At 49.6% G+C, this 11,779-nt stretch overlaps 6 protein-coding genes across 6 annotated transcripts; 3 read left to right on the top strand and 3 right to left on the bottom strand.

The window, feature by feature from the left end:
• Window positions 1–300: 300 nt before the first annotated feature.
• Window positions 301–1,152, top strand: LTR64_006221 (uncharacterized protein; the record flags this gene model as incomplete). The annotated part of the gene is made up of 1 exon (XM_064900554.1): window positions 301–1,152. The coding sequence occupies one exon, from the start codon at window positions 301–303 to the stop codon at window positions 1,150–1,152; it is 852 nt and encodes a 283-aa protein (XP_064753866.1).
• A 345-nt stretch (window positions 1,153–1,497) lies between these two features.
• Window positions 1,498–2,484, bottom strand: LTR64_006220 (uncharacterized protein; the record flags this gene model as incomplete). Its single annotated transcript, XM_064900553.1, has 1 exon — window positions 1,498–2,484. One exon carries the CDS (start codon window positions 2,482–2,484, stop codon window positions 1,498–1,500), a length of 987 nt encoding a protein of 328 aa, XP_064753865.1.
• A 734-nt stretch (window positions 2,485–3,218) lies between these two features.
• On the bottom strand, window positions 3,219–3,686 carry LTR64_006219 (uncharacterized protein; the record flags this gene model as incomplete). The annotated part of the gene is made up of 1 exon (XM_064900552.1): window positions 3,219–3,686. The coding sequence occupies one exon, from the start codon at window positions 3,684–3,686 to the stop codon at window positions 3,219–3,221; it is 468 nt and encodes a 155-aa protein (XP_064753864.1).
• Window positions 3,687–4,839: 1,153 nt separating this feature from the next.
• Window positions 4,840–5,783, top strand: LTR64_006218 (uncharacterized protein; the record flags this gene model as incomplete). The annotated part of the gene is made up of 3 exons (XM_064900551.1): window positions 4,840–5,202; window positions 5,256–5,380; window positions 5,426–5,783. The coding sequence occupies 3 exons, from the start codon at window positions 4,840–4,842 to the stop codon at window positions 5,781–5,783; spliced, it is 846 nt and encodes a 281-aa protein (XP_064753863.1).
• A 786-nt stretch (window positions 5,784–6,569) lies between these two features.
• fma1 (Methionine aminopeptidase 1) lies at window positions 6,570–8,037 on the top strand (the record flags this gene model as incomplete). Its single annotated transcript, XM_064900550.1, has 5 exons — window positions 6,570–6,710; window positions 6,788–7,180; window positions 7,234–7,370; window positions 7,436–7,760; window positions 7,819–8,037. 5 exons carry the CDS (start codon window positions 6,570–6,572, stop codon window positions 8,035–8,037), a joined length of 1,215 nt encoding a protein of 404 aa, XP_064753862.1.
• Window positions 8,038–8,934: 897 nt separating this feature from the next.
• Window positions 8,935–11,770, bottom strand: LTR64_006216 (uncharacterized protein; the record flags this gene model as incomplete). Its single annotated transcript, XM_064900549.1, has 4 exons — window positions 8,935–9,431; window positions 9,491–9,563; window positions 9,616–9,995; window positions 10,075–11,770. The coding sequence occupies 4 exons, from the start codon at window positions 11,768–11,770 to the stop codon at window positions 8,935–8,937; spliced, it is 2,646 nt and encodes an 881-aa protein (XP_064753861.1).
• Between the last annotated feature and the right edge of the window lie 9 nt (window positions 11,771–11,779).

Raw genomic sequence — 11,779 nt, 5'->3', positions numbered from 1 at the left:
GTGCCTGCTGTTTTGGAATCGCGTTGACCACATTGGCACTGGACTCGGCCGAGAAGGATCCACCTTCCTCACCCCTTGTGCAGCAACATAGTACTCGTTAGTACCACGCAATCATAGCCTGGGTCGCGTTATGGTCGGTTGCTTGATAAGGTCTCGTACGGCAAAGGAGTTTGAACGCAGAAGGAGGGAAATTGATATAAGACCGAGTATCGCTTCGTCTGTTGTGCAATCTTCATTAACGCCAGAATCAGCACTTTTCAGCCTTCAGGAACTTCACTCGAGTCGTCCTTGCTCAGTAAAATGCCCACCTCCGTCTTCGTCGTCGGCGCCTCCGGCACGCAAGGCAGCGCCATCATCCGCGCCCTGACAACCCTCAACAAATCACGCTCTAATAACCCAATCACAATCCACGCCCTCATTCGCTCAACATCCTCCCCTCCGCAATCCCTTAACACAGACTCCAACGTCAAACTCTTCACCGGCGACTTCGACGACATCTCATCCCTGAAGGCCGCAGCTACAAGTTGCACAGCCGCCTTCCTCAACGTTACACCCGTATTCACAGACCTCACCGCCGAAGCCCGCCATGCCCACAATCTCGTCGAAGCATGCGCATCTATCGCCTCCCTGAAACGCATCGTCTTCTCGCCTGGAGCTGTACTTCATCGACCAGCGGATGATATTGTCTGGTCGGAGTACATTGACAAGAACCCCCAGAAATGGATGAGTATCTACACGAAATCCAAACAGGCGTGCGAGACGGCTGTGACCAGCTCCTCGACGACGAACTTCGAGGAAGGATGGTGCATGGTCCGCGCCACCGCCTTTTTGACGAATTTCCTCCCGCCAGTTTCCAAGTTTATGTATCCCGACTTGGAGACGAAGGGGATCATCACTGCTGCGTTGAGAGAAGACCTGCAGATTTCGTATCTTGATCCTGAGGATTTAGGGTCTTTGGTTGCGAGGCAGTTAATTTGTGATAAGGAGGAATGGGAGACGCGGTGGAAGGGCAACTTTGTGCCGGTTGCGAAGGAGAATTTAACGCTGGGGCAGTCGGTGGAGAAGATGAATGCTGTGCTTGGACGGCATGGTGTTAAGGAACGGGTTGAGGTGGTTTGGATCGGGGAGGAGGAGGCGCGGACGAAAGGCTGATCAGGGTGATATGGTTGTGGACAGTCAGATTTTTCAGAATAAGTATATGCCGCCGGTGGAGATTGAGGAGGTGCGAGAGATGGGTATTGATGTGGATGGAATGACGAGTGCTGATGCATTCTTCGAGAGGGAGGTGGAAAGGCTAAAGGCTGCGGTTGGTGCTTGAATGCGTATGTGAGATGTGATAATGCGATCTGGGGTGGCAAGTTTTGTTCTGAAGGATCGCGATACAGAAGAACAGGGTATGTCAGCGAGTAGCAGAGTATGAAGCTTCGAGTAGGTTTAGGGGGGGAACTCGTGGTAGATAGGATGAAGCTCCATCTCATTCAGAATTTGTCATGCATACTAGTATCCTAACCTCTTCAATTCATTCTCCGTAAAGTCCCAGAACCTGTCAACCAGAGCATTGTCATTCGATAGTTTCGTCCCAGGACCTTTCTTCCCCACAGGAAAGTACATCGCACCATTCTCGACCCTCGCCTTCTCCGGCTCCGTAGCAGCCCAGACCTGAGTGAAAGCACCGTCGTATGGTGTTTTGGCTCCGATAACGATGTCATAAAACTTCTGGAAGTAGCCATAGAATTTATCTTGACCTTCAGCATACAGGTTGTCCAGTATTGTGGTCTTCACTCGTCCTGGTGCGATTGACACAGAGGTAACGGATGGGTAGTGCTTTGCTAGGCCTCGTGCATGAAGGACATTAGCGAGCTTGGAAGTACCATAGCGGGACATCAGGTTCCCACCCGAGCCAGAGACCTTTGCCATGTCTGTCTTGACTAGCTTCTCGTCAAAGCCAATCTTGGGGTCTACCATTTCGTATGCACCACTTGAGACGTTGACGACGCGCACTTCGGATTGCTTGGCTGTACGAAGGAGGAAGGGCATAAGGAGGTTGGTCAAGAGTGCATGGCCCATGTGGTTGACTCCAAAGTGAATCTCGTAGCCATCTTTCGTCAGACTCGGTGAGGTGCCCATGATGCCAGCGTTATTCATGAGGACGTCTACACGATCGGTTTCCGACAAGATCTGTTCGGCTGCTTTTTTGACCGAAGCAAGGGAAGAAAGGTCCATCTCGACAAAGTGAACGACTTCATCGATAGACGTATTACCTTTTCGGAGCTCTGTCATTGCTGCATCGTACTTGGTACGAGAGCGAGCGGTGAGGTATATTTTTTGCGGGTTGTGAGGTGCAAGTTGCACAATGGATTGGAAGCCCAGTCCTATATTTCCGCCTGTGACGATGATTACCTTTCCACTAAGGTCTGGAATGCTGGTCTCCGGTCGGAAGTGGTAGAGATCTATCGTGCGGTTCAGGACGTTGTCTAAGGCCATCTTGCTGAGGAGCGAGTCTTCTTACTGCACTTTCCTAAGGGTGAGGAACTTTGTTATCGGCTGGGACCTAGAGCGTATATGTACTATTCGCACGGGAGGCCGTGCTCGATTTGAGCATGTTACTCGACGATCGAAAATTAGCCGGAAGCATTGGCCACAGAGCAAGTTGACGACGGCATTCGTGTCGTCAAGTTGCTGTTGTTAGTTGTTTCGAGTTCGTCCGAGCTCGTCCAGCATCGGACATTGTACCGCGAGGCGCCTCAACCACAGGCAGCCGTCCTTTGTACCAATGAGCTGCTACATAGCGCATCGACTATTATTACGCTAGAAGCTGACATGATACAGGAAACATAGGGTAATGCTAATAGCTTCGCGTGTGCGATCGGAGTGCAGTGAGATGGTAAGATGAGGAAGGTGCCATCCGTGGGATCCAATTGCACACGTGATCGATCTTAATCGGACAGCAACACTCAGGCTCTACGAACTTGAAGCAGAAACTACATTCATGAACCAAAAAGATGATCAACTTCTAATCTGGTGAAGATTTGTGCTATTGCTCAAGGAAAGAAGGTTCGGTACTGTCAAAAACATAGAATGGATTGACAGAAACCGAGTCTCCCAGCTAAACGCCTACTCAATGCCGCAATTTGTCTCAATGGAAGCATTACATGACCTAGCAGTACCCTAACAAAAGATAACAGTATTTTCATCCTTTATTGCCACAATTTCTCGTACTACAAAAGGACAGCCATTCCGAGGATTCCTGCACCGACTGCAGCCATGCCACCGATCTGAATGGATGTAGCAGCGCCAGTTGAGGAGGAGCCAGTTGAGCTGGTAGCGGCAGCACTAGCTGACGATGCGCGAGAAGAGGCGGCGGAGGTAGCAGAGCTGGCTAGAGAACTGGCAGCACTGGTGGCACTGGCAACGAGGGAGGAAAGACTGCCAGTATCGGTATAAGAACCATATTCCGAGCTGATTGACGAAGCAGCGCTCTCAAGTGAGGCTGACAGAGCTGTGTTGGTAGCAGCCTCCGAGACTATCGAGTTGGCGCTACTGAGTACTGAAGAGTAGAGAGAGCTCAACTCGCTGTTGGTGGCAAGGCCGGAGGCGACCGAGCTGGCTGCGCTGAGGAGGGCAGAGATGTCGCTCTGTGCATAAGCTGTTGTAGCAGCCAGGAGGACGATAGGTGTGAAACGCATACTGGCTGTGCGATGTGCAAACGTGCTGTTGAACGAGTGTAGCGAAGAGTGATAAAGATAGTTGAAGAGATTGAGATGCTATATCTGTGTAAGAGAGAAGGAGAGGAACAGAGACTTAGACGTTCTTTTACAGGAGCGGACGCCACATAAGTTTCGCCTGCTCACCTTCATGGCGCAGCCGGTCGTGGTTTCACATACGAGACGCTTGATGGTAATGAAGGTAAAGGGGCCACAGGCTGGTCAGGCCTACCTCGCTGTCTGTGTCACGTCAGAAAAAGGTAACGTTTGGCCTGAAGATCTGCTCATGGACAATCTAAATACGGGGTTCCAAGAAAACCTGGCATTTTCTCCGCGCCTGTGATTGGAGAAAATCCTTTCGAAACAAAATGGTCTGAAACGACGCATCAGCCACAAACGAAGACGTTGCTCGATCGTCAGCTGCACGCCGAGCTATGAGTAAGCTCAGTTTCCCATACCTCTTGACCCGCAAAACTGGCTGCCTAATGCGACAACTTGACAGACATTGCTTTTTATCCTTGCGAGGCTGCTTTGAGTAGTCCTTTCAGTTGTGTTCGCCGTGCCGAAAGATTTTGCTATGGAATCCTATTACTGGCTCGGTGGCTCAGTCTATGGAAGTTGACTTCAAGAAATTGTCGAGGTCTCATATTGAGTGGTCTCGACCCAGGGGCAACATGATGATCTGAGCAACTGTGCACCGCTTCAAAGTGCTTTTCGAGGTTGGCTTTAGATGAGTCGTGCTACTGACGGTAACTCGCACTAGCCTGGGGGAGACTGCGAACAAACTGCCAGATTTTTTACTGTTCGCTTGATGCCAGGTGAAATATGATCCATGCCGTTTGTTGAGTGTACAGGTACTGCTTCAGGCATACCGCTACCTATGCAAAGTATAGCAGTCCCACACACGTTTCAATGTTTGGTATCATGGCCACGGCAAGCTTATGCGGGGTTCGGGAATACCCCAGACCATCGATATCCTTGTTGAAGGAGCTCCAAATGGTAGTATAAGAGCCTAAAAAGGTTGCAAATGTAGGTATGGTATACCAGCTTTGTTATTTCTCTATCTCAGCTTCACAAAACGCCGAGCGGTTGCCAAGATACTCGGACCAAGTGTGGTCCCGCACAGATATCTGCTATGCCTGTTATCTACACTGACCTAAGGGACAAAGTAGTCTTGCTATCGGGTGTAGGACAAGCCCCACAAGACTACGACAAAGAGATCTGGGGCAACGGTGCTGCAACCGCGAGGATACTTGCTCAGAATGGAGCTAGAATCTTTGGTTGCGACCTAGACCTTCCATCCGCTGAATTGACAAAGGAACGTGTTGAGCAGTGCGTGGAGAACGCCGATATTACTGTGGTACAAGCCGATGTCACCAAGCGAAAAGAGGTAGAGAGTGTTGTCGAGAAATGCTTAACTAAATATGGTAGGATTGACATCTTGGTGTGTAACGTTGGCAAGTCTGCACCAGGAGGGCCCGCCGAAATGTCCGATGAGGTAAATTGACCCAGCGGCGTGCATGAACATCTTTGAGCTGACGTGAGGTTCAGGCATGGCAGAGCCAGCTAGATGTCAACCTTACGTCGGCCTTTCTCTGTACAGGTCAAGTACTACCATTTATGGAGAAGCAGAGCTCAGGTTCCATTATACTATTATCGTCGATCGCTGGCAAAGGGTAAGACATACACCACTCCTGCTGCAAATTGCTAACATATATCAGCTTTGCAGGTAGGTCACACATCGGCTACTCCACGACCAAAGCAGCTCTTGTGAATATGGCGCAGGCTATCGGTGGCCGCTATGCAGGTCAAAATATACGCTGCAATGCTGTCGTGCCTGGTCTCATCCATACACCTCTTGTGGCAAGACTTGCATACGAATACAACAACGGGGATTATGAAGGGCTAGTGACCAAACGTGGTAACTCTGTCCCGATGGGCAGGATGGGAACAGCTTTCGACGTTGCAAATGCTATTGCATTTTTAGCGTCGAACGAAGCAGCGGGCTATATCACCGGCACTCAACTGACAGTTGATGGTGGACTAACAGCTGTCGTCGGCTCTAGCCAGGCTGGATGAGCATTGATTTTTGCGTTCTCGATCTATCTGTTCACGATCGCGTCAATACTGTGGTGCCAACGGCCTTTTTCAAGATCAGGACCGCACTAACGGCGTCTACTTTCGACAAAAAGGCAAACACGGTTTCTGCTGCCGGTAGCTGGATCTCTCGTCAGCTCATTGAGGCTACACTGACTATCACAGAGAGTAGATAGTTGAGAAGAGAGTCAGATCGTGGCATACAAAGCATGCTGCCCGCAGTCTAGAGTCAGAGGAAGTCAGCCGGTGCATTCAAAGATTTCAAGGCATCCCAGCAAGACGAAGAGTGCCACCGATGAGTCGCGATGCTAGCGCTGCAATATCGCTTGAGCCATCGTTCCTGCCAGTGACAGTGCTAGTGCTAGTGAATTACACACAATCTCATGGTGCGCGCAGCTCCTCAGTACATAATTCCCTACAAATTTCTATCAATACTAAGCAAACTGCATGTGTGACAAGCACTAAGATTCGTGGATAAAGTTGTCGAAGCCTCAGTAACTTTTATGTGGGGGCAGTTTGTACACTCAGGTTTATAGTTTATACACGTGCTATAGTGCATCCTCGGCGTGAGAGGCCGCCAATAGCCTTGTGTGCGTCATTCGTTAGATGAAAAGCTGACTGTGCCTACTCATTAAGCGGACTTCAAAACCACTACTGCAAAAGATTCGAGATCTTTCAGCGCCTCGCGTGGGTATTAGGCGTCTGTTCGCTCGGTATACTCGACCATTCTTTCGCTGTCGAAACACATCCTTGATTACGCGATCGAAAATGGATCAAGCAGCAGCACAACCTCGAAAATGCCCCGGCCTCGATTGCAGCAATGATGCGAGCACTCTTCAGTGTCCAAAGTGCAAGGATATGGGTGTCGAAAGCTTCTTCTGCTCACAAGACTGTTTCAAGCGAAGTTGGGTAGGCACCTCAACCACAGTCTAAGTAGGACTTAGATGAACCAGCTCTACTCAGGCAATACTGACACGCTCTTCCAGGCAGAACACAAGACCTTACACAAGAGTACGAACCCTTTGCGGAATTTTGTTGCGCCGAAAGTTGTATCTAAAGTTGATCCAGAGACTGGCAAATTCAATCCATACCCAACATATCCATTCACTGGACCATTGAGGCCTGTGTATCCGCTCAGTCCGAAGAGAGAAGTCCCGAAACACATACCACACCCCGCCTGGTCAGTCGATGGAAATCCAAGATACTCGTTTGCGAAGAGAAACCATATCGAGATACTGGACGAGAAGGCGCAAAATGCGATGCGAAAGTCGTGCAAACTGGCTAGAGAAGTGCTTGATATTGTGGGCGCAGCTGTCAAGCCTGGGGTGACCACAGATAAGCTGGACGAGATATGTCACAACGCTTGCATAGAACGGAACGTGAGTAGCTGTCTCGTCTTCGAAACAGACAATGGATCAGCTAACCTTCTTAGTCATACCCTTCACCTCTCAACTACAACAGCTTCCCGAAATCGATATGTACTTCGGTCAATGAGGTGATATGTCACGGCATTCCAGATCAGCGGCCACTAGAAGACGGCGATATCGTCAATCTGGATGTGTCCTTATGGTGAGCAAGTTGCGCCCTCGGGAGGTGCCGTTCAACGATTTTACGGAGCACTAAACTGTATACAGGTTTGAGGGCTACCACTCCGACCTTAACGAGACATACTACGTTGGCGAAAAGGCTCGCACGAACCCAGACCTTGTACGCCTGGTAGAGACTACAAGGCAATGCCTTGACCTGGCCATTGCACATGCGAAGCCTGGTGTAGCCTTCAAGGAATTCGGGGATGTGATCGAAAAACATGCAAAATCACAAGGTCTTGGTGTGGTGAAGACGTACTGTGGTCACGGCATCAACACGTTGTTCCACGGCGCACCCAACGTACCCCACTACGCAAAGAACAAGGCAGTGGGACGACTGAGGCCTGGCATGACTTTCACGATAGAACCTATGGTGAGCACTGCGTCGAATCTCCTTGTAAGAGGTGAGTCAAGCTAACGAATTTCGACAGGTCACGTTAGGTTCCTACAAGGATAAGACCTGGCCTGATGACTGGACAAGTGTCACCGTTGATGGACAACAGACCGCCCAATTTGAGCACACATTACTTGTCACAGAGACGGGAATTGAGGTATTGACAGCCAGGAAGGCAGACAGCCCAGGTGGTCCGATAAAGCTCGACTCGGCTGAACAAAATGGCCATGCAGAAAAACCGACGTCGACTGAATGATATGGAGCATAACCTCGACTTACGTCGGAGCTCACAGTGTTGTAATCACCAATGGCACAATGGCCAGGCTCGCAGAGACGATGTGATGAAATCAGGGTTGGAGCACTTGTGCGACAGTGATGAAGGCATCCAGACACACATTGTTGCCACAACGACAACCAAATTTCGAGAGATAACCATCCTTGATCCTGGTGCATTACTCGTGCAAGCGTGGTCCAGAGAACGAACTGACAAGATAGTTCAATTTGTCTCAGACATGCAGCACGCTAACAGCGACAGCATATCCCAGTCACGAAGATGCCTAGCTCGCAACAGCAAGATTGCTGGCACTCGGAATCCGGAATAATATGCACAGAAGTACGATCTTCAGCCCTCCACAAACAAACGCCGTTGTTGATAAGAATGCATGAGCGAATGTCTCAAGTTGTCACGCTACGCCGTTAGAGTGGAGACCCTCACAATAATCCCGCATATACCGAAAACAATGATCGTCGATCGTACCTGCTTCTCCCTTTCCCGTGCCGTATCCTCCAGCTTGATTTGCACCTCTTTGTAAGCGTGAACTCTGTTCTGCCACCGGAAAATTCCTCCTCGACCGTGCAATTCGGAGAGTATTACCAGATCCAAGCAGGAATAATTGGTTAGGAGGAGAGAAACATTATGTCAAAATTACGTCGCGAATCTATTCTTTTAATAGCGGGAGGAGCCTTGGTTTTTACGTGAAAACATGACGACTTGCGTCTGGTACACGCATCAATACTCGTGTGTGCTGAGAGTGCCTATGTCTAAACGTCTGTATGCTGACCACTGCCCATCCCGATTGCTGTGGAGCCCCATTACTGATACATGTACTCCCTCCATGCGTGTTCTTGTTGTCCCAAAACACAAAACATAAAACTAAAACGTGAAAGTCATCAACGCAGGATTCAGCACGATAGGCATCAACAGATGACTACCAGCGACCGTGCTCATCGGAAGTATCGCAATAAAGTCCTTGATCCTCCAACTCCAGGGGACAAAGTCCGCGCACGCAAAGATCACCATCGTCACTATGCTTAGCAGTGCAAAGGCAATACTCCACTTGAACCGTTTGAGTACCTTGGGAACCTCGATGAAGAAATTGGAGAATTCGGCCTCTTTCGATGTCGCACCCCAGGTCATGTCGATCTCGAACATGTGCGCGAGCAGGGCGCTGGAGACGTGTAGTGATAGACCGCCGAGGAAGATGGATAGGAGAGGAATCCATTTGATGTTTTCGAGGAAGGCGCCGAAGAAGGATCTTTCGGAGATGCGGTAGCGCATGACGGCTAAAGCGAAGTTTCCTAGGCCGTTGAAGACGACGATTATGGATACCCATACTTTCCAGGAGTCGATGTAGTATTTGTCGAGGTAGCCTGTGGTATCTTGTTAGCACGAGATTTGTAGTGAGTGAATATAGGAAGGAAACACGTACCATTAAACCAGCCAATAGCGAAATAGTTGGCAAGTGTCATGATCCAGGCTGCGCCAATGGCATAGTATGTACCCTGTAGGAGTCGTTAGTTTTTGTCGTTGCCATTGGTTCCAGGCTGTACGTACAATGTATGAGACAATGGTAATCTTCGAGGTGAATCTGATGTTGCTGAACAGAAATCGTCTGAATAAGGGTGTAAATGGTCCTTTGTAAATCCACTTCCTGATAGGGTGAAACAGTAACTCGTTACAACCATATGCGTACTTCTCCCATCGAGCAAGCTCATCGTAGACAGTCAGTGAGACGCCTTCCTTGAAGCCTTCTCCTGCCCAGGCAGCGAGTCGAATGATATAGCCGTCGCACTGAAGTCGGAGCGACATGTCGAAATCCTCAGACACATGAGACTCTGACCAGAATTTTTCATAGCCGTCCTCGTCCATGTAGCTGACTTGCTGAATGGCGCTCCAACGTAAAATGGCGTTGTGTCCAACAAAAGGTGCGACATCTATCGATATGGTCAGTTGTGGCTCAAGAAGGGTGGAGTCAGGGGCGATGAAGTAGCGCCAGCATGCAGAATGACTTACCCCCGTTTGAGACAGTGTATTTGATAGCTGTGTAAATCATATTGGTAAAGAATGTAATGCCGTTTTCGAAAAAAGTGTTCACCACTTGCATCACTCCAGAGCTGAATTGCATAATTCCCACGTTCGGAGACTGTTCCATCTCGGAGGCGGCATCTAGCAGGCAGTCGGACGGCACTCTCGTGTCGCTGTCGATCAGCAAGATGTAATCACCCACACGGATGTTACCAGCGGACCAGGCACGAGGGTTCTCCTCTAAGACTTCCTGCAAGCAAGCGGAATATGCTTGATCCTCCTGGTTCTGGTTCCAGCCTGGTCGGCGCTCGTATCGTAGAAGTTTCTCTTCCACATTACACGACAGCATTAGACCATAGTTCATATTCGATGCTTTCTTGAACTTTCCACGACGTAGGAAGCCCTCGCTTCCGTGTTTCGGTCGAGCAGTCCAGCCGATATTGTTGTCGGCATAGAATTCCTTCCGCGCTTCTCGTTCAGCTTCATCGATGATCTGCATGCCATCATCGTTGATGAGAATATTGGCGGAACCACCTTGCAGTTCGTACGTCGAAATAGCTTGTTTAATGGATTTGACTGTAGGAGCGATAACGGAAGAAAGACCCTCTTTGTAGACAGGGCATTGGATTGTAACATGAGGAAGATTCGACCGCAGTCTCGGGGACTTCACTGCAGAGTAAAACTTGGAATTCGTTTGCATCTGTCGTATTGGTCCACAGCATTGAGAGATGCAGCCGACGATAACCTGAGCGAAAAAAAGTGTGAAAAAGACTTGGACAGGAATCAAGGCCAAGACTGCCAGACGGATGTAGGACTTATCGACTGCAATCTCTGTGGCCAGTGAACGAGCAGCAAGCCCAATCAGCACTATAACGATAATGAGACAAAAAGCCACAAGAATAGTGTTCAGTAAGTGTGTTGGTCGTTCTTGGGGTGCCGCAACCTGAGCTTCGTCATCCATGGCCATCATTTTGTTGTTGTACATTGTGTCATAAAACTCATCCTGATCGGCTTCGTTCATCTGCCAGATGATCTCACGCGTTTGTTCTTCTATATCAGTGGCTCGGTTGATCAGGTTGTTAGGGTCGTCATCCCACACAACCAAAAGCCCTAGATCGGCAATGAAGGCACCGCATTGTGCTGTTCGTGCCTTCGCAAGATCTGCCATGTTTTGGACAACCTGCATACGCAGGCCTGCTTGTAACGGAATATCTTGAACCCCGCGCGAAGAGGCTAGCAAAGTCTCGATTGTCCTTGACCTCACGGTCATCGCACTGGGCAAGTTCAGCTCCAAGCAGGCTCTGCCAAAGGCGGAGTTCAAGACTTGTGACGGGCATGCTAGATATTCACCCCTTCCGCGTCTCAACACCACACCTTCGTCCTCAGTTTGACCAGCCCACAACCTTGTGGCCTGCTTTTGGTATAGATAGTTCACCATTACTTCATGTTTGAGGCCTTGTAAGGTCGATACCCTCTCGCTGGGCTTCGCCTTGTAGCAAGGTCTTGTGCTCTCAAGCGTGCTCGTTGAGCCCTGTGTTGAATGCTTGATGTGATCGGCCGGCTCGATTACCTCTCGGAATTGTGTAGCAACCGACTGTGTACGTTGCGGCGGTTGAGGCCATTGCTGTCCCACAGCGTCTATGGGGTTTTCCCTGACCTGCACTATCTCTTTCCCTTCCCCCATAACGAATGA

The sequence above is a fragment of the Lithohypha guttulata genome (genome assembly GCF_036872675.1).
Source record: "Lithohypha guttulata strain CCFEE 5908 chromosome Unknown scaffold_4, whole genome shotgun sequence".
Taxonomy (NCBI): Eukaryota; Fungi; Ascomycota; class Eurotiomycetes; order Chaetothyriales; family Trichomeriaceae; genus Lithohypha; species Lithohypha guttulata.
Note: the sequence above shows the minus strand (reverse complement) of the source record. Positions and strands in the feature narration are given on the sequence as shown.